Genomic DNA, 26,549 nt, shown 5'->3' with positions numbered 1-26,549 from the left:
TCAACAGCTACTGGGTGGAAACCGCAACATGTTATTGCCCTTCACCGCTACGCGAGTCGTCCAAATCATCGTCTTTATCTTTCTTTTTGTGATGTTTCTCTCCTCCCCAGAATCCCTGTTCGCTTCTATCGGCTTCCTGGTTGAAGACCGCATAGAAGGGGTCTTACCTGTTCTATGTAGCGACATACCGAGTCAAGATCAACATTGCATTTTGTATAATCAGTGCCAACACAATACATTAGGACCAAAATCGCATACATACGTAGAAATAAGTGTAAATGAGGAGAATAAGTAACACAGAAGAGACGTGCAGTATGAACATAACGGGTCTGCAAACCAGCAGGACAACCCGGTCGACCACGATATGTATGGGGAGAGAAACGGGGCCATAGGAGCTTTGTAGCTATTCTCGTAGGATGCACTAGAGTCGGTTTGGGTATATCAATGACCTCTGTATATCGTCGACAGGTACTCCAATAGTGCGAAGGAAGACAAAAGACAGACGAAGAAAATGGCGGGGAAACGAGCCGGACCGGATTCAGCATATAGCGTGTACGACGCCCTGTCATGAATAGTCTGTTCACTCAGCGAAAGCTTTCCTCATTCGAAGACACTCGCTTCAACATATCCTTTCTTCTCATCCGCCTCTCAGGCTGTTCCCCCATGCCCAGACAGCGTCATAAAATCCCCTTCTAGCGGAACGCCCTTCTCAAACTTCTTCGCTAAATCCGGGTTCACCACTCATGGAATACCAAAGAAAACTCCATCCACCTTCCCATCCTCAACATACTGCACCGCCTCCTCGCCTGTGAATAATGCATTCGCGAATACATTCGTAGCGGGATTCTTCAACAAGGGGGTATACGTTCCGAGGACATCATGCTTCGTTGCACGCCGAGCCCCGTCAATAACAGGATCGAGATTCCCTGCGTACCGCACGAGTGCAACGTATGCGATCCCGAGTCTGTCAATCTCTGAGATGAGGTACCCGAATATGCCCAGCGTCTCTTGAAGCGGCATTCTGTTCAATTCATCAGTACAAGTACAAGCCACGTCACTTGAAATGAGGACATACCCGACATCATTATACCCTTCGGCGGGGTTCAACTTGATACCGACCCTGTTGGCACCCCAGACGTCTACCGCGATCTATTCTCCACGCTCCGGCCTCATTGATCTGTCCGATGTTTCGCAGTGCTATCGAGGAACTGGTGGATCAGATACCAGTTCGCGCCGTGGATCTTTACGCCGTCGAACCTGGCCTGTTTCGCGTTGATAGTAGCCTGTTTCCATTGGCAAGTAGAATTCGAGGGTCGTCGATTGCAGTAGGTGTGACATAGCCTGGCTGACCAGGGAGGAAACGGAATTTTCCTCCTCGGGCAGAGATTACTGAGGGTGGGAGTCCTGAGGCGATTTGCTCTGGTGCATCGGGGTGGCTTAGGCGTCCAACTATGTGTTAGTATGTATTTCCTGCAGTAGAAACACAGGGAACTGACGATGCCATAGCTAGAAAGTAGACCGTGTTAGAGGCTACTAACGAGACGAGGGTATAATAAAATATACCTGTGCGAAGATCACGCCTCCCTCTTCGTGAACAGCGTCTGTGACATTCTTCCACCCGTTGACCTGCTCTTGAGACCAGATACCAAAAGCATTCTGGCAATCAGCATTAAAAATCGGCGTAAGCACCAGCACGAAGAAGGGCGTAAGAGAAGGGCGTGCCCTTGTTAAGCGATGCGAATGCCTTCCGTGACAATCAAGCCAGCACCCCCTGCGGCGCGTTGTCGGTAGTACTCGGTGTTGAGACTATTGGGGACGTTCGTGGGGATGGCATGGTTCCGTGTCAAGGCGGACATGAAGAACCCTATTCCTGAGGGTAGTAGGACCAAGTTTGAGGGGTTGGAAAAGAAATCTGAGGTTCGACATCGGTGGAATGCGAGAAAATGCTTGTTGGTTGTAACTCATGAGGATTTTTGAGGAGTAGCATACTTGTTATGTATACGTGTCGCGACCAAGGCCATGCGTAAAGGGACCCAGTATGAAGCATGACCAAACGTAGAAAATTTCGAGTTTCTTAGTAAAATTCCGGTCCTTGGGGTTGACTGTGTCCAGGCACCAAGCGAAAAAGTTGAGTCAGAAGCTACGCGATTTGAAGGATTTGATGACCGGGATCAGCTGTGCAAATATGAACGACTAGTGAATGACCGAGGTATCTGGGGGAGGGGTTTACTTGGGTGCTACTTGTCGGCCCGAAGTTCATGTTCCAGCCGGCACCAAGTTCAAGAGTTGAACAATCGGCGGTGGCGTAGTAGGGCGAAACCATAAGTGTTTGATGGTAAGATGCTCATCTTGGAAATTTTCGGCGGTGGAGAACACGGCAGCTGTCGGTGAACTGTGGTAGATGCAAGTAATGTTAATAGAAGAGTTCAGCGAGATGAGAATGGCCGACGTACTCAGGACGCCAATAGCCCTCCCGTCCCTCGCTACGCCTGCAAAATGCCACATTATGTTCCTGGCTTCCTCTTAGGCCATCCTCTGCACGTTGACGCGTCGAACCAAGTCTGAGCGTCGTTCAGGTTGAGGAGCGGCCGCCGTTGGGGGTGCAAAGTCGAGGAATCGCCATGCCAAGAAATCAAACGAGGCTTGAAGCTAATTCCGATCACAGCTTCCCTCCCATCTCCCACCGTCATCGAGGACTACATCGACAACACCATGTCGTCCGAGTCCCATTCAAGCTGAGGCGCCGCTATCCTCGGAGGAATCTCCGTGCCCAAAATTTGGACATGACGTTGACGAGGGAAGGGGATTATGTAGCGTGCCTTCAGACGGGCAATACTTTCGTTAGATAAACCGGCGTGGAATACTGGTGGTTGAGATTGAGAGAGCTTCGTAGGAGACATTTTGATCGGAGTTTCAAATCGCCCTCTCCATCCCGGACCATCCGATGGCTCCCTTTCAACACTAGTATACAATTTGGGCTTCTCAGCTCCACACCGACTATAACGAATCGGCGAATACTCCAGTCATCAATGTACTAGGTAGCCTGGCTTGCGACTTCTCCAATCACTACATTTGCCAGTTGCCCCATATTATTTGAGTCTGACAACGTCCCCCTTTCCTACCGTGTTACAGCATGCTTTATTTTGGTTGAACGCTCCAGAAAAATATCATTAACGCACGGACAAGGATGCTGCTGGCAATAGGTGTAGGTATTCGACAGGAGGGAGGACACGTCATAGTAAGAGAATACATCCACGGCAGACTGCGATTATACCACCTGTGAGCTCGATGACCCAGAGTAGTAGTTGAGAGAAGGGATCAGAGCTGGATGGCTGGAGGCATTTTGACACTTGTATTAGAAGAGCGGGCTACGAAAACGAGGGTTGGGCTCTCTTGTTGTATGACGTCGCCTGGGTTGTACACACGCTCAAGGAGACATATCTACTTTTGGAACACATCCTGCGAACAGTCAGCTCTTGACAATAGGAAGAGTGACAGCGAAGTACGGTTACCAGCGATGTTAGGCAGAGCAACGATTGTGGTAAATCGAAAAGCACAGTGATTCCGTTCCATGGTGGGTTTGGCCGAAACTGACGTTGGCTTTGCAGCCTGTCATATAGCCACTGTCGTCGATCACCTATCTCGAGCTCAACGGGCCCGTCGATACGTGATATCCAGCCCCAACCTCTCAAAGTTTCCTTTCGGATGATCAAGCCATGATCTTTCAATGGCATATTCCAAACGACGCAGATACTCTGCCTCGTCATCAGCGAATCGGACAAAAATATATACGCCCATATAAGCCCGTGGCAAGGCTCAAAATGCTTGGCAACGTCCGAAATAATTGCGCGAAGGTTATATGCCCATATGAAGCGTGGAGGATTGATAATTCTTCATGTATCATTATGAGTATTTCTTATGTCAGTAATGCATATCAGGCTTCGAAAGGTATCAGTACCATTACTTGATGCCATAGGCAGGTATAACATGAGCTCATATTATAGTGAGTCTGTAACATCGTAAATGTATTGTAACAGTTTTTGGTACTATGCTTATTGTCATTCATGGAGAAATTCACAGAAACTTTTGAGAAACTCAGAAACAGTCCATTTGTTATCACGGCACAGAATATTGGTACATCATTTATATAAATTGGTCTCGAACTTTATACTGTATGTTCTCCTCGCTCTTGCTCTTCTCTCTTCGCTGCTAATCGCTTGACAGAGCCGCCATTAGGAAGGGACTGGGAAAGTCGAGTCTTTCCAGTCTTGAAAACACTGCTAGGAAACAGAACATCAGTAGGTAATCTCGCATCAGATGGGGGAATCACTTAGTCCACCATTCCAATACGGCCTTTGCCTTTGCCTCTGCAATAGGTCCAGGGGCATCCTCAAAGTAATCAACAATGTTGTTGAAGAAGACGTGATAGTCGAAATCACCATCAACTTGTTGCCAGCCGCTCTGCGTCAACGCAATCCGAAGCTATATAGCTAAGATGAGCACGCAACCCTAGATAGAAGCATCAAAGAACCCAGCTTGTACAGCCACATAGGCGATACTCCGTGCGGTCACTGACTTCAAACCAACATTATTAGCTACACAATGTGGTGGATTTCTCTTCTGTCGTTTGGCACGAGAGACCGGCATATTGAGATCAATCTCGTCTGCAGATCCAGGTGATGTCATGAGGCACTTCCAAGCCTGTCGAGAATATCAGTAAGAGCAAAATGAGATAGCCCATTGAATAACCTTCTGTAAGATTGGAGACTGCGCAAAACCTTCATCGTTATCGTTGTGGTCCTTTTCAGGGTCAGGGAACAGGAATCGAGGCCAGGATTCTGCAGTAACTGGGTACTGCGGATCACCGTTCTGTATTGCTGCACGTACACTAGATGATGGGATGTCAATATAGATCTTTGAGTGGCCATACAACATACTCTGGATCCGACCAATCATACTCAATAGGACACAGAAAGGCTCCCGTGATGTAATGGTCAAAACCACGACCAATGCGACTCTCGGTATCCAATAACTCCTCTTGCATATCAGTGAGTTTGATTGAGCGATTGATCCATTCGGGCACTTTCACCAGAAGACAATGAGTGTCAACCGTTCTGGCAGCGCTGGCACCGTTGCTGAGCTTCAATTGAAATTAGATGACTATGGAATGCTAACTCAAATGGAGGGCTTACCGAGGTGCAGATATCATTGAATTCACCAGGTGTGGTCTCATTGCCTAGAAGAGACTTTTCAATACGAGGCCCAAGGCTCTCGATCATTGCCTTGTAGCCTCGAAAGAGTCTCTCTTGTCTGTAGTATACAGTAGATACTGTTAGTAGACACTTAAAGATTAATGAACAATATGACTTACTCCAATGTAGGTAGAGCAGAATCTTCGTCTGAGTCCGAAGATGAATCCTCTTCAATCTGCTGGCGTCGGACTTTCTCATCCACGATGCTCCGGACACTGTCAAAGGGTGACATCACACGGGGAAGAGCACGTCCCATCTGTTTGAATGACTCTCTAAAAGAATAAATGGAGATGATAGCAAGGAGAGAGTCATTATTAAACTCACTGGTGCTTGACTTGGGGAGTACCCTTCAACGTGACCACTTCTTCTTCCAGCTCTGCAATGCGCCGTTTCAGAAGACCAATGTTCGAATGTGATAGCTGAGAGGATCCTGGTAGGTTGGGGATTTGCGATTCTTGGAGGAGTGATGCCATATTGCTTGAGATGCGACGTTAGCAAATTTAGCCATGACTTAAGTATTTATGTTGAAAGAACTGACTGCCGATTCGGAAGAAGAGCCTACTTCGGGTGCGCATCGGAGAACAAAATGGATCTAGATGGTGAGAGACCTTGTAGGTCCGTGTCGAGCCCAATGGGCCTTCACGATGAGAGAAACTAGAATGGTTTGGAACATGATCAGGGTCTATCACGTGGTGCATCACAGCCACTACGACGCGTTAATCCGGTGATCGCGAGATGCCTGTATCTCGCCTCTCCGACTCGGAGCAGCCTACTTATTAGACCGCCAACTGCATGCCCGTTTCTCAGACAATGCACCCCATCTCACTTCTCATCTTCATTCTCCTCATGTCCGAGCTTCTTCTTCCCTTTTCCTGTGTTCCTGCTGAAGCGGGGTGTGGCCGAAAATTCAGTACATCCAAAGGACTTTCGCTTCACAAGAATCACTGTGAGGCCAGTATTAAATTACGGGCTCAAGTAAAACTGGACAAGCCTCGAAAGCACAAGAAGCGCAGACGTTTGGAGGATCCTGTTGGTTCTGCTAGAAGGGAGGGAGGACTGCTGGTCAATTTGGAGACGGAAAATGCTGAGACTAGTATTCAGGTATGTGCACAGTATATTATTCTTGACTATAATCTAAGCTGTCAAAATGCAGACAATAGACTACCAAGATGTGGATATGCCTGAAGATTTACCATTGTCATTTACACAGACTTTACCTGTACCAGAACGGCCACAACGCATGCATCGACTTCCTCGCAGATTTATTGACCATCTCCCAGAAGCTGCACCTGCAGCAGTTGCTGCCACCTCCGATGAACCGACACCCATTATCCCTCGTGTGCGTCTCATTGTCCACGATGCATTCAAGACCGTGACCAATGCATTCCATATCCTTCGCTTCTTTCCAAATCGACCATCCTACGATCCTGATGCATTCATTTCACCACAAGATCTTGCTAACTTTCCTGACTCCACTGAGTCTGATTCGAGTGCTACGATTCCTGAAGAAATCGGCTCAGTGTTACCACCTCCATACCCTTACTCGAGCATGAGCACATATCGTCTCATGCAGTGGGTTGACTCTGGTAGCAACCTCAAATCTGAAAGCGAGGTTAACCGTCTTGTCAATGACGTTATTCGTGCACCAGATTTCCGTACAGACGATTTTCAGTCTGAATCCCAGTTTGATGTGGGCAGAGAGCATCGCAAACTCGACACTGCGATTAACTCATCGCCCTCACTGAAGGATGGCTGGCGTGAGGCAACTGTGGATATCAAAATACCTACTGGAAATCAGGCTACTGGTGTACGTGTCTTTTCAGTCCCAGGATTTCGGTACCGACCTTTGGTTGAGGTCATAAAGGCCGCATTCACTGATGTGCAAGCATGCCTATTCCATCTTTCTCCATTTCGCCATATATTCGTATCTCCACTCACTGGACATGAGACACGTATATACGATGAACTATACACCTCGGATGCCTGGCTGAATGCCCAACGAGTTCTCCAACGGGCCGCTAACGAACCTGGGTGCAAGCTAGAGAAAGTTATTGCCGCATTGATGTTTTGGTCTGATGCGACTCACCTTACCAGCTTTGGGACGGCAAAGGCATGGCCACTGTACACCTTCTTCGGTAATTTGTCCAAGTATGTCCGTTCAAAGCCAGACTCGGGTGCATGCCACCAAACGGCATTTTTTCCTTCAGTACGCTCGTTACTCTGAGACTTAGTTCTAGCAGCTTACAAATATTTCTTAGCTTCCAGACTCAATATCCGACTTCCTCCGCACACTCAACATCAGTACGAATCAGCAGAAGAACTTGCTGACCCACTGTCGGCGCGAACTCATGCATGAGGCATGGAAGCTCCTTCTGGATGCCGATTTTGTCCATGCCTATATCCACGGCATCGTTCTCAAATGTGCAGATGGAGTTTATCGTCGTGTCTACCCCCGGATATTCACATATTCAGCTGACTACCCTGAAAAGTATGCTTTTATTTCCTCCATGGTTAAGCACTAACAGATAATTGCATATTGTACAGAGTACTCCTTGCTAATATTCGAGATAATGGCACATGTCTGTGTCCTCGCTGTCTTGTTCCCAAGAAGAAAGCCGATCAGATGGGTCTCATATACGATTTGAAGCTACGTGTTCGTCTGGCTAGGACATATCTGTTAGACGAGATAACGAGGGCACGCGATTTCATTTTCAATAAGGGATATACTGTCGGCAGTGCAGCAGTGGAGAGATTATGCCAACCGCAGTCAATTGTTCCGACCATGGTACGTTTACTATCTGGTTACCAATATATCAACTACTAATTCTACTGTCACAGAATGCCTTTGTGGAAAAACTCGGATCGACATTCAATCCCTTTCAGATGCTAGTCGTGGATCAGATGCATGAATTTGAGCTGGGCGTGTTCAAGGCTGTTCTTGTCCACCTTGTCCGTATCCTCTATGCAGCTGGTAAAACTAAGAAGAAGCAGCTAGTAGAGATTTTCGATGAAAGGTATGTGTACATGTACCATTTCTCGACTCCATCCTGTTCTCAGTTGATGCCTTTCCTCAGATTTCGACTTATTCCGACGTTTGGGGTTGATACCATACGAAAATTTGCCAACAATGTGTCTGAAATGAAGAAACTGGGCGCTCGGGATTTTGAGGACATCCTTCAGGTACGTCCGCCTTCCTAACACTATGTCCCAACTAACTGGCTGTAGAATTTAATTCCAGTTGTCGACGGGCTTCTCGATGAACCATACAACTCCTGGATTTTGACATTACTCTTTCGTCTCGCTGAATGGCATGCTCTCGCTAAGCTGCGAATGCACAGTGATGTTACCCTGGAACGACTCAAGAATTGTTCAACCACATTAGGAAAAGAGCTTCGCCGATTCAGGGAGTGGTCAAAGGAGTTCGACACAGTGGAGCTTCCGAGAGAAGTCAACACACGAGTACGAAGGGCCGCAAAAAAGGCTGAAACTGAAGCCTTTCGCCATAACGAAATGCAGCCACATCCAGTCTCTACGTCAAGTCCTCAACCGGGACCACAAAAGCGGCAGCTCAACATCAATACGTACAAGTTCCATGCCATTGCTGATTACGCTTCCACTATTCCTGTTTTTGGTACAACTGATTCGTACTCGACACAGACGGTTCGTGGAAGTCCTCTGTTTGCTAGATAACTGCTGATGATATCCAATAGGGAGAATTAGCGCATCGTACAGTGAAAGGATTGTATGCTCGGACAAACAAGTCTAATGCCACCAAACAAATTGCCAATCACGAGCGACGACGGCGACATTTCAGACGCCAGCTTGGAATACATGGCATGAAGAACATTTATCCGATAAAGGGTTCAAAGAAGGATTCACGCAAGTCTGGTTGTGCAGAGCTCCATCATATCATATCAGAGTCTCGAAGATATCGACATGATATTGTTTCCTTTGTTCACCTAAACGGCCAAGATCCTGCCAAGACCGTGAGTCACAGACTTTTTTTTGATTCGGTGTCTGATATTAGGTCTTACAGAAGTTTATATTCAAGCTGAAAAACCATCTTCTCACCCGCTTACTCGGCCACGATTTTGATGGTGATGATGAAACGTACTCTGATGCGCAACGGGCGTCTGTCCACATCGTCAGCAACCGGATCTATGCTCATAAAACAATGAGGATTAATTACACTTCATACGACATGCGACGCGATCAAGATTCTGTTAACCCTCGAACACACAGCGACGTCATGATGCTTTCTCCCGAGACTGACGCTCATGCTCACCCATTCTGGTATGCTCGAGTTCTTGGGATTTTCCATGCACAAGTATGCCATACAGGATCGGAAGCTCGCAGCCATTCTGTCCAGAACATGGAGTTCTTGTGGGTTCGGTGGTATGGAACTGAGCCGGGCTACAGGTGGGGATTTAAGAGCGCACGCCTTCCAAAAATTGGATTTGTACCTGAAGACGATGAAGGGGCATTTGGCTTTGTTGATCCCTCTCTGGTTCTCCGTGCATGTCATTTGACTCCCGTATTTTCGGCTGGTCGTACTCGGACACTTCTTGACTTTTCCCCATCGGCCGCGCGACATCCAGGAGAAGACAAAGATTGGGTGAATTACTATGTCATGATGTGAGTTGTATGGCCTTTATCCGATTCCTAGCTGACTTGTGGGTTGTCTTGCGGCAAGCTTTGTTGATAGAGACATGTATATGCGCTATGCCGGTGGAGGCATTGGACATGATGCAGACCCGAATCTCAAAGACAATGATAACGTGACAGGCGCAGATGATGAAGCCGCCATAGGCGAAGATACGCTGGAGGAAAGTGAAGAAGACGATGGCGAGGAAGACGAAGGCGAAGAAGACGATGGCGAGGATCAGAGCTCCGAGGACAGCGAGGATGAGAGGCCTTCCGAAGAAGGCACCGATTCTGATGGATCCGTAGAATCGAGCTACCTTGATGTCGAAGATACTGGGTTTTCTGACTTGTAGTACATTTACATGTCAATGCAATCACTAGTACCACTTTACAACCAGTTTGTGTAAGCCAGACCGTATTTTATTGAGCTTATGGTAGCAATGTACGGGATAAAAATAATCCTATGCAATCTTGAAGGCTAACATATCATTATGGGGGTTTCTAATAGCATACAAAGAGGTCGCAACATCGTGCCTCGGTTATATGGGCTTGTAAGGCCTTGACAAGGCGGATAAGAATTATGCCGGATCGTGGTCGCCGCAATCCACGGCAACTTTTTTCCCGATCTGCTGATGGTACCACTGACAATTATCAGCAATAAAGGGGGCAAAAATAGCCATGATTTTGGTAAACGACACTCTTTGATGGTCGCCCTTGCAAACAAAACCATGTTCGCATACTCAAACCACGGAGGGAACGCGCCGGCCATGCCCCAGTCGACCAACAAACGTCGCCCCTCTTGTCCACGATAATATTACGCATATTGAGATTGAGATCCATATGACATAGGACAAGAGGGTAGGAAGCGTCGAAGGTGGAATATAGATGACTGGAGCCACGGCGCCACCTTCTTCCACCACAGCGAGGTAACCTTCAGCCCTTTCCACCTAGGCTTCGCCTATACTTCATACACTCACAATTCTCGCAAACGTAGTCACAATCATTCCTATTTATTTATACATTCTAATCCAAAAATGCTAGTATCAAAGTAAGTAGAACGACGGAGAATACCCGGTCTTCAGAATCATCTCCACCCCAGGCTTGAGGCTTGCAAACAGGTCTTTGGTGGTCTTCTTTGGAGCCCATCCTATGGCCTTAGACCTATTTACCACACAACGAGAGTTGGATCCTAGGAAGTCAAGCTAGACCATGATAACATGAGAATTGAAGTACCACGAAGGTTGATATGGTATGAACTCACACTGCCGAAATACTTGGCCATTTCCTCTTTCGTGAACGAGGTAGGCTCTTTCTCTGTTGCTTTACCCAACTCAACCAGAACGGCACCTAGATGCAGGGACAAGTCGTACAGAAGATGCTCTCCGCTTGCACCGAAGTAGAATCCTTCGCGGCTGTGACCAAGAGCCGGGTTTTTTCCATCGACGATAGCGTCATAGAGCTTGAGGTAAAGATCAGCCTCTGTGAAAAACGCATTAGAGCGCGACTGGGACGGTAGAAATCAGAACTAAAACCTACGGTCATGAATTTCGACATTAGGCCACGAGTTCTTCCCTTCTCCAGCCATCCCAGCATGTCCGCGATCAAGAGACGCACTAATGAGAGACGGTACTTGGATGGATTGACGGTTATGAATCTCTGCATCGACGAGCCTTCCCGAAGACAAGCCATAAACAGTAGACGGGAGAATGATACAAGTTTTCACATAGCCTTCAAATGCATGTGCGTCAGTATGTGCTTGCCAGTACATGAGTATTAATACCAACCTTCCTTGTCCGCGTTAACGATAGCAAGGTCCACTGGTCTGTGTATCTGAGTGATCGGGAGTGTCTCAATCTGATCAGGGTTTAGATCATCGTAGATAGTTTCTGTAGCTTTCAGGCCTCCCGAATTATCCGAGAGTACACCCGTTCCCGACTGGTTTGGTTTCCTCTCATTAACTTCAATGCACTCTGGATAAAATGTCATAGGACTTACTGTGTTGATAAATACCGGTACTTTTCCAGTCTGTTCGAACCGTCTTTTGATCCCTCGGAGCGTGGCCTCCGCCCCACGAAGGTCGTCACAATTCGCCATCGCCACAACAACGTCTGCATTCGCTGCACTATCCTCGAGCAGCTGCAAGTCCGAAAGCGATCCTAGGATGGGCTCGACGCCGAATTTCTTCAGCTTTTCGGCCTTCTCTGAGGACCTAACAAGAGCAGTGATATGGAAAGAGGATGCGTTTTGTTATGGATATTGGGTATCCACTGATTCGGTGCATGAGTCAACACATGCCCGTACTCGGCCTTCTCGGCCCTAGTAGTGACTCGCTCGTACTTTCTCTTATTTTCTCTTACCTTCTCTATTCTTCGTACTGATACTAGAATATTATAGAACATTATAGAATAATAATGACTCGAACCTGTCCTTAGTATATAAACTTGTAGATAACATTGTATTAGAAAAGCTTTTACCAATCTACCACTTTCAGGACACCTTCACTGTGAACCCTCAGCTACGCCTAGCGCTTGCTGAACAACTCGTTGGATATGCCTAGCGCTTTCTGACACCAACCCGAAGGTTACGCTTAGCGCTTGCCTTCACCCACGGCCCGTAATAGCTTCGCGCTTACAGGCTTTCTATATTGGTAATTGCTCCGCGCTTACCGGCTATTTCCCTCAGTAATTGCTTCGCGCTTACTGATTTCCTTTATTTCGCAAACCGGACCTCTCAGGTCTCCTCACGAACCCTCGCCGGAATCCATTATATTCCCTAACGACGTACATCATTTCTAATTAATCATACCTCGCTTCGATCATCACTCCTCGCCTCGTGCTCGCATCTCCGGATTTCGGCAGATCCATAACACGTTTGGATGACTTAGGAATCGTTCAAGAACGGTGCCTCCGATGTAACCTTTAAAGCACAGATGAGATTACTTCTGGGTTGCTTAGAGAGTTTGATGCTACATACCGGTGACTCCAGCCATAAAGAAAGTAGTTTTGGTGGTCATCGTTGGAAGATTGACAGTGGCTGGAAGTCAGTATGATGCTCTACGCTCGACTGCTGCCGGTTTTATATCTTTCCTTCGTTGATTATTCATCGAGCTTACGAATCAAGCCTTCCGGTCAGCGAGATGTGCACCAAGTGAAGCTGTAGAACTGTAACGAGAGATCTGAATAGTAATATAAGAACAAGAAATCCTTGATTTCTTGGGTTTTGGGGGGGGGAGGAGAACTCGGCTTTGAGAACTGTGAGTTGAGCAGAAGGGAGACCGGCAATAAAACCAGTCCCGAGATGAATACGGGGATGAAGAGATGCCGGAAGCTCAAACTCGGTTGTCCGGGGAAACCTGAAATCAGCTGAAAAGACGTAGCTGCAGCGTCAGGCCAGGCGCTACCCAAACAAAGAAGGGAGTAGGTGGGTGGGTCAAAAGAGAACGGAGAAGTGACGAAGCGACCAAGATGAAGAGAGCGAAGAGAGAACGAAGCGAAAATACTCTTGCACCGAATAGCGCAAGACGATCGCGTTGTTTGGCTACCTCTGTTGAGCCAAACATCTGGGGAAATGCGACGAAACGCTGGGGGAAAAGATCTCTCTGTTCACTACGCTTTACTTGGCTAAACACAGAGTTTGAGCCGTTCGCTCCTCACGTCAAACTTGTGTGGCAAATATTCGAGGAGAAGTGTGGTTAGTGAGGCCTTGATGTTCCATGGAACGATACTGGAGCATATTTGCACTTGGGGTTAAGCTAAGCCGAGGTTTTTCGGTGTTCTCCATTTGTTCTCCAGGACAGACTTGGGAGTGTGACTTGATATGACATCCGAAACTGGCGTGATCAAACCCTCGCTTGCCGGGACTGACTTTTGTGAAGGACAGGGTGCAATCAACGGCTCCAGAACGACTCGGGGAAGTAACGACGATGACTGCAGAATAGTAGATGCCGTCTTGCTAGGGGAAATCGCAAAGGGCGGGGGAAACGATGTGACGGAGGTCACAGATACCTCATTGATTTCACGAGGCAGCTCTGGTGTCGCTGAAGGCTCACGAGAAGGTGCTAATACGAGAGAGTGGCCAAGGATAGGGCTAGATGGTGTAGATGCATCCTGGTTACTGGTGTGTTCGTATACGCCCATTCCTCGTGTCATGTCTGATGATTCAAACCCCAGGTTCCAATCCAGAGGGTCGCTATCTGATTGCGGACCATAGCCATCTTCATCTGCACTGTCGTCAGTTGTGCCATCGTCCTCCGATGATGCACTCTTTTCATGTTCTGATTCACTCGACATCCCATGGGTCTCGTCACCGCTCTCGTTGTCGATCAGCGTGTCGCTGTTATTCGTCGTTACGGTAGTACTACCACTCGAAACCAAATCAGTAGTCCTTTGCAATATAATCAATGTTATGGCTCATCTTATTACTGAAACCGCGAGCTTACCTTCGAACAATAGACGTCGTATGGGCCTCGGAAATGACAAGTGCACCAAGGTCTACTTTTTTCTTTTTATTCGGTCCTCTGGTCTTCGGGACTGCCCTACGCTTCTTCCATACCTTTTCCGTCGCTTATATTTCTCCATTGGTGATTTCCCACAGGCTGGTGAACCAAATTACTTGATCGCCTGCTTCCTCGTTGGGATGCACGTAGGGCTGGACAAGAAGATGGACTGGCATTATCCCAAGACATGAAGGTCAAGAATCTGGAAGAAAGGAAATCAGGAGGGAGAATCATCTTTGATCCTACGATGGACGACTCACCCTCCCTAGTTGATGGTTTTCGTGCCTTCACGAAAGGGACAACACAGAGCCGTTCAGAGTACCGTCCATTCATGAGAACATTGGCCCACTCGTTGAAGACAACACCAAACACTGCGCGCGCAGCTTGTTCGTCAGAGAAGCCAATAATAGAGAAGAGATGTGCAGTGTGAACGGAAAGCGCAAAGAATGAAAACGGGATGGCAAAACATCTAGAATCCGTCAAGGGAATGTTAGCCAATCCAGTCAGACTTGCTGGAACCAGTTTGGGTATATAGAGAGTATCATTACTAGGTGATTTAGGAAACGCTGCGGTGGACGTGGTGGACCGTGACTGAGATCTGAGAAATGAGCCGGACCGAACCCGGCGAGTAAGTTTAAACTCTCTTTTCGTCTCCCATCACCGAGGACTCTGCTTCGACTCGGCAGGCGCGCCCGTGAAGCCTCTCAAAATCGTTAACATTCTGGCATGTTTCTAGAGAAATTTTGCTAGACACTAAGATGCGCGCGCTTACAGAAGCCGTTTCCTTCGTCAACAATTACCGGGTGCGGAGATTTCTCACTTTGTGCCTCCTGGAATAGCGGCTTCCCAGCTTGAACGGTACTCAGACGACATGTCAATGCGGCAGTGCTGTGCTAGGAGGAATGGAGGTACAGTCGACGTTGTGTCTGGCTGACGGATGGAAGGGACCTTTCTCCCATCATCCCGTGGGCAATTCTTAGCACCATTCCCTTGTACCCAAGTCTATTCTCAACTCTGCACCCCCAACGATGGCGGCCTCTCAACTTCAAGGACTCTAGAACTTGGTTCGCATAGACGACGCGTCAGCGTGTCAATTTTGAGCAGAAGATGGCCTGGAAGGAGGTGCGCACGGAATTTGGCTTTTATGGGCGAAGAGAGGGATAGGAGGGGAGGTCAGTGAAGAGAGTTGACCATGCTAAGAGTTTCCGGCGTTCTGTGCATGGTTCAGCTGGAGAACGTTCTTAGTTGTACGAGTCCTGGGTATGTTCACTATTCGTATCTCGCTGAAATCTTATTGACATGACTAGTGCCCCAGGTAGTCTGCTCATCTTCATCTAAGAAAAAGCTGTCGAGAAGCTCAACGTCGCCGTCGGATCCCAACGACTCCAGGGAGAAACCGTTGGTTGGCAGTCTCTGATGTGTCCTCGTTTGTTGAGGGAGCCTACGAGAGATATCATTGCATGTCTCTTCTTCATCCCTTGCCTCCTTCGTTCCCTTGATCCACACCACCGAAACTTTCGAAGACGACTTCGCTATCAAACATCACTCTGTTCATCGTTCTCACAGCCCGGCTTTTCCAAATACGAGACGTAGTTTCCAACGCAATAGATACGACTCGTACAAGGGCTATTGCATTTCTCCGAATGAGATACACACCAGCTGCTCGCCAAGTATTTTGTCCGCTCTCAGGATATCCGTCTGGCGCTAGGCAGTTATCGCAACAGCTGCTGGATACTTCATTCGCTTCAGGATCCTATCCATCGCCGATATTCAGCATATGACCATTCAACCTAACGCAACAAAGAGGATATCAATTACATTGTGATAAGCGCAATATCTCAATCAACTACCAGTACGTATCTATACCTCGTTCATATCGACTGAAAACTGATTCTTGTTCCTTTCCTAGCGGCTCGTCGAAGCTGCATCCTTACTCATGTGTACGCAGGTGTTTTCACATCCTTAGTAAACTGGGAGTCAAGCACCTCGAGATCGTCAAAGTCCACGATATAGAACCTTGGGCTGTCGACTACCTCCATCTGTATGGCTTAGTGTTCTGTTTTCGCTGGCGAAAGGACACACATCGGCCTACCGATTTTAAGGACCCATGTCTAGCTCGCGAAACAGTTCAGCGATGATGCCCGCGCATCCCAGGCCAGTCTACTCAACTGCTCAAAAGTCGATATCGGAAGGGAGCTTCGGAGCGAGTTCAAAGAATACACGAGGGAGATGTCTCCCAGGGTGAGTCCGAGTCTATGCGCATCTACCTCTCGTCACTCATTTAGCTGCTAGGGCTCGTGATATCGAATTCTCCTATGATCTGAAACGCTCATAATTCTCTCGCTCGGTACGTTCCTCGTTGCTTACAAGTAGTTAAACATTTGATGATAACAATCCAGCCGACATCTCAAGAAAGGGGTCCGACTGTATTTTACTACACAATGACTAAATATCAAAAACAATAAGAACAACTTGAAGAGTTATTGCGGTCAACAATCCTAAGGAAGTTGTCAGCAGATACATCCAAGTCAGTAGAAGAGGGCATCATCACCTTATTGAAGATCCTCAATGGGGCACGGACAAAGTCATCATGTATAGGAAGGGCGAAGTGAACATCTTTCTCCAGTCCTACAACACGACATACCGTACCCTCAGGTATCATGAAGACTTCGCTGAAGATTTTAACTTTCAGGCCGAGGGCCCGTTCAATCGAGATCAATTCCTCTGCTGTCCCACCTCCATCTGGACGCCGTACTCCATAAACATGGATGCCACGGGGTGTTGGAACCGGTCGACCAGAGTCGGGGTTGATAAAGGCGAAATGGTATTGACGCATGTCTGCCAGATCTCCGCGCCATATGCCAATTTTGACTTTGTCGTTGATATCAACGACGTACATGACCTCGTTAGGAGTAGGATAGCGCTAAATGTCAGTGGAGAGATCAGTCAGAGCAATCATAAGAAAAAGAGCGTACGCACGCCGATCTGCTTCTCCGTTCCTGAAACACTGGCGCGGAACGCCTCAAGGCGGAGTCGGGCAGCCTCGACAGAACCGTACTGAGATACATAGAAATCGAGGATTTCCTGGTGGGTGCGGCCGGGATAGGTGCGATACACCCAGTCCACCCAGTCCTCCGACTTGGAGTCAGCGGTCGTAGAAGACGATGTAGTAGGTTTCATAGCCATGGTACCGGTGGTGGTTCGGAAAGAGCGTTGCACCTGTTTGTGCATTGCCTTGGGTAGCCGGTTAGCCGGAGGTCACCGGTCAATGATCTTCAGCCGGGAAATTGATTATGCCAGCCTGTAAGTATCAGCTGATGACAGAGCTTTTTCACACGGATTTTTTCTCCTCTCCTTGTAACTGTTACCTCCGAGTTGCGAGTCGAAATGAGAAGATACCAGATGGTGATGTGGCCTCCTACTATCCATGCCCACTGAGTGGACGGGCCGTTGTGAGCCATGGGTGGACATCGGAGAGTCGATAAGGAGAGATGCGTTGGTATGAAGACCGATGGACTGTACAGTTAACAGGAGGCTGATCATGCATGGCGCGTGTGTGATATTGGCATGAGCAAGAACTCAAGAACTAGACGACGGTATTGACTGGGGTGCGAAGGACGGAGGGCGCGTGGAAGAAGGATAGAGCGACGGCTTTGGTGAACGACTCAAGCTTCTTGGAAGCTTGGAGACCTTCTTTGACCGTTATGAACTGCACATAAAATCATCATCTGCATCAGTACAAGTTCAGCGGGATAAGGATGATAGACTCACCTAAAATTTGGAGAGCTTTGACGGAGCACGAAAATATTCAAAGACACCCCGAAAACAAGCCCTTGCAGGAGCTCAACCTCGCTAGACAATACGCCTCGGACAACGAACAGTCATGAACACGTCCCTCTCTTCCCACCCAAGACCAGTCCTCCGCCTATACGATGCCGAATTCTCGGCCTCCCTTCCTCCCTCCACACTTACTATCGCGTTCGTCTCGCCGTCGTGTGAGTTCCGGATGTGATCTGATAGATCCGAGTACGGGCATTGAAGGCGGCTTGTTGCATCGCACAGCAGGAATGTCAGATGTAGTGGTTGGGCCAACACTTCCCATCAGGAGACAGAAGTCAAAACATCTGGCGGGGAGGTCTCAGACTGGCGAGCATAGCTTCAGAGTCTTGTTGAGACCAGGTGAATCATAACGTTTTTGGTTGGAGGCGATCTGTTGGAGGGAGCACCGATAAAAGCTTACAGAATAAGAAACCTGTGGTAGAGCGTCGGTCTGATAGATTGTGGTTTGTGTTCGGTCTCGCTGTACAGCGAGAGGACGGCGAACTTGACGGGTGGTGGGTAGGCATGTCGTTGGGAGAAAGGATATGGCCCTTTTCTCGTTATCCATATCGTCATACGACTTGTCGCATGTCACCGTTGGCCCGGCACGCTAAATCTCATGTTTGGGAGAATTAAACCGGTCCAAGGTGTGCTGCGGTGAAGCAGGGAGGAAGGTGAACGTGAATATTATTTGATGGCAGGATCGTCTTGGAAAGTATATTTCGGCGGTGCAGATCAAGAGAACGGAGGAAGCAAGGGATGAAAAAGAGATGCGTAAAGATATCTCTCGTAGTGTCGGTGATGGGTCCATCAATAGACTGGGGAACGTGCCAAAGGAGACCGCCAGCCAACGAGACACGCTCGCTGCCGTACTCGTTGCGTAAAACTTAGGGATTTGAAAAACTCGGTGATGTAGATCAAGGAGACGGAGAAGGCGAGGGATGAAGAAGAAACGCGAAAAGATATCTCTTGTCGTGCTGGTGACGCCCACATCCAGCGACGCATCAATGGAGACCGCCAATGAACGGGTTTTCCTTGAAGCTGTTGGAATCCGGCTTCTCAATGGCCTTTTCCTCGATGACATGAGCAGGCTGCCTCGAGGAACTGTACGACTACTAGATGCAATGTCAATAATATTCCAGCGAGATGAGAATGGTGGACGTACTAGGAATCGGATTCGTACAGCGAAAGACATTCTCCCAGCTGAGCTAACACACAGCCCTCACGACACCGACCAGCCCTCTTCACTGACCTCCCTTCTCTACAGCCTGCCTACAGGATGCCAAATTCTGTCAACCTTCTACTCAAAATTGACTCGCTGACGCGTCGTCTATGCGAACCGAGCCCTAGCATCGTTCAAGTTGAGAGACTGCCACCGTTGGAGGTGCAGATCAAGGATTCCCGCGCTAAGGAATCGAACAAAACCTTGACGGGCGATGAGCGGTTGTTTGCGTGCGCATCTTCGATCGAGCAAAGACAAGGAGATAAGGAATGCTGGTGGTCGATCGAGGTATTGTGTACCCAAGTCGATGCGTATCCTCGGATGATGGTGGTGGACGAAAAGGAGTTCTGATCCCGCTCCCGACTCCGATCGGTGGGAATTTAGTCCTCCGAGTTGATTGGCCCTTCCCTCCCATGGCTCTCATTCCGAGAAGGCGACATTATTGTACTGATAACTTGAATCTCTCGTATCCACGTAGGCTGGCGGTCAAAGATTCCGTGTATTAAATAAATGTACTATCAAGTGTTAAAATGTCCCGGCGACAGCGTCAGTTCAAGCCTCTCAGATCGTGATAATGCACGCAAAGATGTCCGTAGAAGGCCGGATTGATACGTATCCAGCATCGAATGATGGCCAATGCAAAGGTGTTCGATATAGTGCCAGTAAAACGACAGCCTCAGGTCGTCGTAAAGACCTACCTTCGCACAGCGCGCGCCACCTCCCTATTTGCATGCATCGATGTACTAAACTCTCCTGCCCTTGCAGTTGGCGCGGTTGACCGTTACCAGTCCGGTCACACGCGTATAAGCGAGAGAACGTGCACAGCGGCAGCGGCAGTGGTATCGATGCCAATCTCTACGAGGACTGGGACCGAGACGCTAAGGGAGCGAAGACTATCGTGAGGTCGAGAGATCTGCCTGGTAAAAAGTCAGTAAGTCATTGGGAGGGAATCGATGATACTAACATGGAGCGTATATGGGTAAGCTATGGTTGTCGGGCTCATTCCCTACTAACGGAGTATTATTTGAGGATGAGATCGTCTTGGAAAGTATATCGAGTCGAAGAAGGGATGCATAAAGATAACTCTCGTGCTGGTGACGGGTCCTAGTCTGTATCAACAAAGACGAGGCTTCAAGCTTCAAAGGAGGCTGTCAATGAACGACTGTTCCTTAGAGTCGTTGGAATACGGTGACGACGAGTATCCTCCCCCGCTTTCGCCCTCGTTTTCTACGGCATCGTCTTCCTTCGCACCCTCGGAGCGCCTACCAACGATACCCGAAAATGGCAGGCTAAATTTACGAAAGCCTGTTCTAGAGCGTCCTACGGGACTGGGTGCGAGGCTCCTTTACGGTACTCACACACTCTCATGACGCTCCCTGTCCGCGTTGCAGTCGCCGTGGTCAATCGGACTGTACAAAAAGGTGTACTATTCGCTTGCTGTCCTGTATGTTATTTATTCTGCAACCCTTACCGTTCATACTGCATGTGTCATTTGTATCATTCTCTTCTGTCATTCTTAGTATTATTTCCACATATCTGGTCTTTGATTTCTTCGCTACAGACTATTTGGGTTGCCCATGCCCTCTACCCGCCTCTGTTCTTAGAAGTTAATAAAAAAAGATAACCGGTCGAGAAAGACGTCGACGTACCATGCATGGTCACCTGCAGCACGAAATTTCTTACTCTTGGGAAGAGGCGTAGGCGAAGAAGGGGTATCGGCCGACACGGGTACAGAAACAAAACCTTGGTCGTAGCTGCCGGCACCAACGTGCGTCTCGGGCCGCTCCGGGCTATCCCACACGGGACCAGTGTCTGTGGTCTCAAGCACATCACACTCTGTCAAGGCCTTTCGAATCAAATCCAGCTCTCCTTCCCGTCGAGAACGCTCCGCCTCATAGAAAGCAGTGACTCCGGTGATCTCCTCGTAGTTGTCCGGAAGCCGCTGAAGAGCTTCCTCGATGGCGCGTTGAAAAGGAAGGATCGGAAACCTGTACTCAAAGCCATCTCTGAAGTGGTATGCCAGATTCAAGATGCGCCACCATTCTAGGACGACCGGCTTCAGCGGTGCAAAATATGGATCAAAGTAGTCGAGTATATGTTCTTGGAGATGTTCTGGACCGGGATTGTCGAATAGCTTCCTCTTATTATACAGGATGTCGCTCTCGGGGGCATCAAAGAAGAAATAAACGAGGGCACGGATTTTTCTCGTTTCGTAGGTGTCGTTGTCATCAGCCTCGGACAGGGACTTGAGCGTATGTCGCAATGGTCCACCAGGACCTGCACGTGTGAGGCATATATATATCACCACCCAAAAAAAGGATTCCATGTCGTGGATGGCGACATGAACAACATTCACCGCCTTGTCAAGAATCTTGTGACTGATATACGGTAAGGTGCCCTGTTTATACATTTCCATAATTAGTCAATGAACATGAAGGGGAATAACAGTGACAAGTATTTACAGTACGTTCACCGTGTTGAGCGACATGACTGGCAAAAGAAGGAGGCATCTTTGTCTGCGGGACTATGTTAAGAGTGGTTATGTAAGGAAACGTGCGGCGACTGACCTCAGGCGTTATGAAGATATGAACATCCTTGGATGCGATTGTCTGTACACGAGGTCATCGGAAATCTGAAAAACGATTGTCGAAAAACTCACAATGTGTGTATTACTCTTTTTGATTTCTATTGAAAGAGACTTGAGAAGAGCCTTATAGTAAGTTACCAACTCCGTGTCATCTATGCTTGCAGGAAGTGAGGCGAACAAGTCCGACAGACCGTCTGACATCAGCGGATACTGGCCTAGTGCAATGTACGTTAGAAGATTGGGGCGGTTTAGTAGCTTCTCTTGAAGTGGAGCTGGATCATGGTAATCCACATCGTGTTTGGAATGATCCATGTCGCTGATTCGCCCGCTCGTATCAAACAACTTCAACAGACCCGTTTTTTGCGTCCTTGGCCGGGCATATCAACATGTTACCGGGGCTGATGTCGCGACGAGCAATACCCTTGTCCTACAAATGCCCATAACCTGACGACAATCATTAGTTGTCAACAAAAAACAAAGAGAGTTGAGAAGAATCTTACCAAGAAAAGTTCCATGCACCGTCGTCAAAAACTCTTTCATGGTTAGGAAATACTTCAGCGGCCATCCATAGTCTTTGAGAACCAATCGCGTCAATACACGCTCCACTACCGTCTCTGCGGTGACAGGAAAGTCTGAAAAATCACGCAAACCACTGATGACATTGACATGCAACACCTCATCCGGTGTCGCTTTTCGTTTCGCTGTTTCACTTGCTTGGCTAGTAGACCTCTGATGAAAAGGATAGGTATGCACATCCTTTCGAAGGTCGGAAAATGTCCTAGTTCCCGGAACCTCGTGATTCAAGTAGACGCGGCTAATATGGTCACCGGGCCCAGCAATCCCATAGAAATCATTTTCAGATGTTGATGTCAACGGTCTCCAACTTTGCTTCAGAACGACAACCTAAGGGACGGGTAAGGATATTTGTACGTTGCGCACATAATGTTTTCTCTTACCTCTTTTTTCGCTAAATCCATTGCAAGCCAGACAAGAGTTCCACGCCCGCACATTATTTCTGACCGAGCGACGCTGAGCGCACGGATAGTGACGAGAAAATGTGGTTTAGCGTCCGCATCACACACTGTAATGAGCCATCGAACGAGATGCAGTGAGGGTAGTGTTTCAAAGTAATTCAAAGGTATTTCTGGGGAATGGGAGTATACAGCCTTCTCTGAGAGACCCCTGTATAACTTCATCGTCCTGTCCCAACCCAATTGGAAAGGATCCGCGGTGGAGAAATGCGCTATCACTCGGATAAACCTGTCTGGCTCCTGAAACAAACGTGAGAATGTGTATCTTCGGGTAGGTACTATTGAGGCTCATACATTGTGGATGTCGATGTTACTATCAGCTCCCACCAAGCCCGAGCGGTCGCGGTACCATAGAGACAGACTCGAGTGGAAGAGAATCATCCCAAATACATATTGGCGATCGTACTGCTCCCTTAGGATCTGTCGCATATATCCACAGAGCTGTGTGATTGTTTTCTGTGCTTCTTCGAGCTTGACCACCGTCTTCGGCTTGATCTCGACAGGCACAATGGTACGGACCCACGATACCTGAACCTTCTTCAGCTAAAGGCGACATGCGTTTAGCAAAATTCGTGACGGTCTCCAACGTTCTTACCGTCATTTGGTCTATCTATGCAATGGATTTGACAATAAGTGCGTGGAAGAGCTCATGAAATGACGATTACTTACCGTATCGGGGTATTGTTCTTTATAAAGACAGTCAGTTTCGTCTACCTTCGCACGATGCTTGAACATATCACAAACTTCGGCTTTAAGGATGGCCTCACTCAGCATTTCCCAGTCATCCTTGTTTCCTAAAACATTCACGACATCAGGGCGATTAGCAGCCGCGTGTGTGAACGACTTGGGTTTCGATGAATGCCGGTCTAGCCAAAAACGCTTTGGAGCTTCGTTCTGGCCACACGCCGCCTGGCCAATAGCGTTCGCTGCGTCAGCAAATGCGATATAATAGGGCAGTTCAGCACCCCGAGGTTGGGCAAGGAGAGATTTCCATCGATCAGCAGACGCATCGTATGCTCCTATGCTTTTCAGAGTATTGAAAAGAGCGGAGGAATTATCGCATTTGGGAAAGAAAGTATCGAGGAAGTCGTTCAAGCGGGTGGCTCTGGTACTGAACCTGAGGTCAGCTTCCACGCCCTTGAGGACGTGTTCAGTTAATGTGGAGACACCAGCACCATCGAGCGTCACGGAGCTCTTAATCAACGCGTCAGAACGATATCGGCTAGAACTCGAAGGCCCTTGTAACTGATAGTCAACACCACTGGCTGGCATGATGTGCTCTTGGACAGACTGACATAAATGAAGAGGTTTATGTATACACGCGTCTTATGATTATCATCGCCCCGGGTCAAGAATTCGCTCGAAAATGGCAAGTTTCTTTTAGCCTGTAGTAAGAAACCGTGATGGTGGATGTGTAGGGATGTGTTACCAAACGGGGCCACATCCAAGAGTCGGTTCGTCCGGTCCGATTAACCTGAACTCACGGGCAGCGAGTGCCACTAGCAACGGGGAGGAGCGGCGGTGACCAATCCGGCAAAGGGTGTTGGAAATAGGCGCAGCGGTTGGAAGGAACGTGATAGCGCAGCTCGAACGAGGTATATTTCATAGTAAAGTACGCAGGAGGTGGTGGTGCGAAGCCAAGTTAAGGTAATGATCAGTAAAAAATAAAGTAAAATATAAGCACGGGAGGGGTCCCGACTTTAAATGCAAAACCGACAAGGTCATCGAATGGAGGGAAAGAGCGCACTCATGATCAGATTAGATTTAGATTTCGCACCATTTTCCCACAATTTATCGGGTCGTATTCTAACTCAGCTTGAACAAGTGGATACATCCCGTTCCTTCGCCCAAAGGGAAAGAGGCGGGACCCCGCAACTGCCGCTACTATCGGTACTACGAGTATGCTTTACACCGGACAGTTGAGAATTTGAGTGAAAACAAAATGTGCACAATACGAAGACGAAATCCAGGGCTGGTTGCGATAACTGTCTGGCGCCAGACGGATATCCTGGCTGTCTCCCAGCCGACTTATCATGTGTAGCAGTTAATAGCGTCGGCCTAGCATAGATATTACGACAGGTGGCTAGCAATTGCCTAGTGAGAACGAGGCAGGATGTATACCTGGGAAGGATTAGCTAAACGCTGGTAAGAGGGGGGTAGCTTACGGTGGAAGCGATCTGAAAGACTTGAACAATGGCGGTAGAAAAGACGATACTTAGTTTTCTTATGCAGAATACAACCTTGTACTCCATGCGAGCAATCTGTATGAGCGCGACGAGGACGTGTACACAGTCTGGACTGTGAAGCATAGACCGTGAAGCACCGAAATTGTTGCATTAGCCACGTCTCTGCCCCCGTTTGCACCCATGACGCTTCGAGTCCAATTGAATCCGCCCAAGGACGAAACAGTCCTAGGTAAATGTTTGAGAGAGCAGGCCAGCAAGCTTACTTTCTTCACCCTCTGTGAAGAACGTGCTTGGGGTTGAAACGCTGAGGGTGGAAGAGAGAAGTCGCTTTGGTTGGAGATTGGATCGCCGGTGGATGATTGGACTGTAGTGGGAATGAGCACAGTTGAAAGCAGAACGGAAAGGAAAATGCTTACCGTCCCAAGCACCATCTTCTCTAATCCTCACTCATCGGTTTAGCAAGTTCGCACATGTCGTCATTGTCTGAGCACCGGATGTGATTTGAGGTCAGGCTGGGATCTGAATATGGGCTTTGACTCTTGAAGCGCTCTTGTTGTAAAACGAAGTAGGAATTTCAAACGTAGGAGTTGGGCATCAAAGTGTCTCATCAGACGAATCATATCATTTCTGGACAGATCGGACCCCGGCCCATATCAATAGATGAGGGAACGTCAAAAGTGAACGTTTGAACGGCTTATCGATATCCTCGGATTCGTTAGAATGTGATAGCGATGTCGCCGAGCTTCTCGACTGCCTTCTCTTGATGAAGATAAGCAGGTTGCCTCGGACACTAGATGACCATCATGTACTAGATGCAATGTTAATACGATTACAGAGAGATAAGAATGACTGACATACCAAAAAGTTGTAAAGCTAAGAACATCCTCCCAGCTGAACCATGCACGACCCTCAGGACGCCGACTACCCGTAGCATGGTCGTCCTTCTTCCTCCCTTCTCTACGATCACCCTTTCCCTCCCGTCCCTCTTTCCACTTGTAAAAAGCCAAATTCTGTGCCTTGCTTCCTACGAGGCCACCCTCTGCTTAAAATTGAAGCACTGACACATCGTCTATGCGAACCGAGCCCTAGCGTCGTTCAAGCTGAGAGACCGCCGCTGTTGAACATGAAAATTGAGGAATCCCCGCGCCAAGGAATCGAACAAAACCTTGACGGGCGATGAGCTGTTGTTCGCGTACGCATCTTCGGTCGAGCAAAAACAAGCAGACAAGGACCGATGTGATCCATCGAAGCAATTGCGTGCTCGAGTCGATACTTCTCCTCGGATGGTGATGGAAGACGAAAAGAGGAGTTTT

At 48.2% G+C, this 26,549-nt stretch overlaps 7 protein-coding genes across 7 annotated transcripts; 1 reads left to right on the top strand and 6 right to left on the bottom strand.

The window, feature by feature from the left end:
• Positions 1–741: 741 nt before the first annotated feature.
• EV420DRAFT_1486529 (FMN-linked oxidoreductase) lies at positions 742–1,856 on the bottom strand (the record flags this gene model as incomplete). The annotated part of the gene is made up of 6 exons (XM_060470407.1): positions 742–1,021; positions 1,076–1,139; positions 1,258–1,449; positions 1,497–1,506; positions 1,564–1,656; positions 1,755–1,856. 6 exons carry the CDS (start codon positions 1,854–1,856, stop codon positions 742–744), a joined length of 741 nt encoding a protein of 246 aa, XP_060323072.1.
• Positions 1,857–10,374: 8,518 nt separating this feature from the next.
• EV420DRAFT_1585054 (uncharacterized protein) lies at positions 10,375–10,608 on the bottom strand (the record flags this gene model as incomplete). Its single annotated transcript, XM_060474779.1, has 1 exon — positions 10,375–10,608. A coding segment is annotated over one exon (234 nt), but the record flags the coding sequence as incomplete, so codon positions are not given.
• A 281-nt stretch (positions 10,609–10,889) lies between these two features.
• On the bottom strand, positions 10,890–12,390 carry EV420DRAFT_1753100 (NAD(P)-binding protein). Its single transcript, XM_060480440.1, has 6 exons — positions 12,198–12,390; positions 11,892–12,105; positions 11,681–11,831; positions 11,433–11,624; positions 11,158–11,375; positions 10,890–11,098 (listed from the first exon to the last, which is right to left on the bottom strand). Exons 1-6 carry the CDS (start codon positions 12,293–12,295, stop codon positions 10,940–10,942), a joined length of 1,032 nt encoding a protein of 343 aa, XP_060323070.1. The 5' UTR covers positions 12,296–12,390; the 3' UTR covers positions 10,890–10,939.
• A 1,226-nt stretch (positions 12,391–13,616) lies between these two features.
• On the bottom strand, positions 13,617–15,264 carry EV420DRAFT_1735822 (uncharacterized protein; the record flags this gene model as incomplete). The annotated part of the gene is made up of 5 exons (XM_060480020.1): positions 13,617–14,279; positions 14,335–14,447; positions 14,508–14,560; positions 14,652–14,860; positions 15,212–15,264. The coding sequence occupies 5 exons, from the start codon at positions 15,262–15,264 to the stop codon at positions 13,643–13,645; spliced, it is 1,065 nt and encodes a 354-aa protein (XP_060323069.1). The 3' UTR covers positions 13,617–13,642.
• Positions 15,265–16,676: 1,412 nt separating this feature from the next.
• EV420DRAFT_1204921 (uncharacterized protein) lies at positions 16,677–17,972 on the bottom strand. Its single transcript, XM_060466352.1, has 2 exons — positions 17,371–17,972; positions 16,677–17,314 (listed from the first exon to the last, which is right to left on the bottom strand). Exons 1-2 carry the CDS (start codon positions 17,620–17,622, stop codon positions 16,844–16,846), a joined length of 723 nt encoding a protein of 240 aa, XP_060323068.1. The 5' UTR covers positions 17,623–17,972; the 3' UTR covers positions 16,677–16,843.
• A 302-nt stretch (positions 17,973–18,274) lies between these two features.
• Positions 18,275–19,810, top strand: EV420DRAFT_1753097 (uncharacterized protein; the record flags this gene model as incomplete). Its single annotated transcript, XM_060480439.1, has 6 exons — positions 18,275–18,386; positions 18,412–18,526; positions 18,597–18,729; positions 18,912–19,090; positions 19,127–19,316; positions 19,478–19,810. The coding sequence occupies 6 exons, from the start codon at positions 18,275–18,277 to the stop codon at positions 19,781–19,783; spliced, it is 1,035 nt and encodes a 344-aa protein (XP_060323067.1). The 3' UTR covers positions 19,784–19,810.
• Positions 19,811–21,032: 1,222 nt separating this feature from the next.
• Positions 21,033–24,322, bottom strand: EV420DRAFT_1279836 (uncharacterized protein; the record flags this gene model as incomplete). Its single annotated transcript, XM_060468167.1, has 7 exons — positions 21,033–21,830; positions 21,895–21,948; positions 22,050–22,386; positions 22,489–22,922; positions 22,976–23,290; positions 23,345–23,587; positions 23,720–24,322. The coding sequence occupies 7 exons, from the start codon at positions 24,320–24,322 to the stop codon at positions 21,033–21,035; spliced, it is 2,784 nt and encodes a 927-aa protein (XP_060323066.1).
• Positions 24,323–26,549: the final 2,227 nt, after the last annotated feature.

Source organism: Desarmillaria tabescens (genome assembly GCF_030435595.1).
Source record: "Desarmillaria tabescens strain CCBAS 213 chromosome Unknown EV420scaffold_92, whole genome shotgun sequence".
NCBI classification, from domain to species: domain Eukaryota; kingdom Fungi; phylum Basidiomycota; class Agaricomycetes; order Agaricales; family Physalacriaceae; genus Desarmillaria; species Desarmillaria tabescens.
The sequence above is the reverse complement of the archived record's forward strand: the minus strand, read 5'-3'. Positions and strand labels throughout refer to the sequence as shown.

Bases quoted from the DNA above. Each gene is read 5' to 3' on its own strand.
- EV420DRAFT_1753100 (XM_060480440.1), bottom strand. From the start codon at position 12,295: ATGTTCTATAATATTCTAGTATCAGTACGAAGAATAGAGAAGGTAAGA. The intron at 11,625-11,680 runs GTTGGTATTAAT...ATGCATTTGAAG, and splicing joins CGTTAACGCGGACAAGGAAG to GCTATGTGAAAACTTGTATC. The intron at 11,099-11,157 runs GTGAGTTCATAC...ATCATGGTCTAG, and splicing joins TGGCCAAGTATTTCGGCAGT to CTTGACTTCCTAGGATCCAA.
- EV420DRAFT_1204921 (XM_060466352.1), bottom strand. From the start codon at position 17,622: ATGCACAAACAGGTGCAACGCTCTTTCCGAACCACCACCGGTACCATG. The intron at 17,315-17,370 runs GTGCGTACGCTC...ACTGACATTTAG, and splicing joins GAACGGAGAAGCAGATCGGC to CGCTATCCTACTCCTAACGA.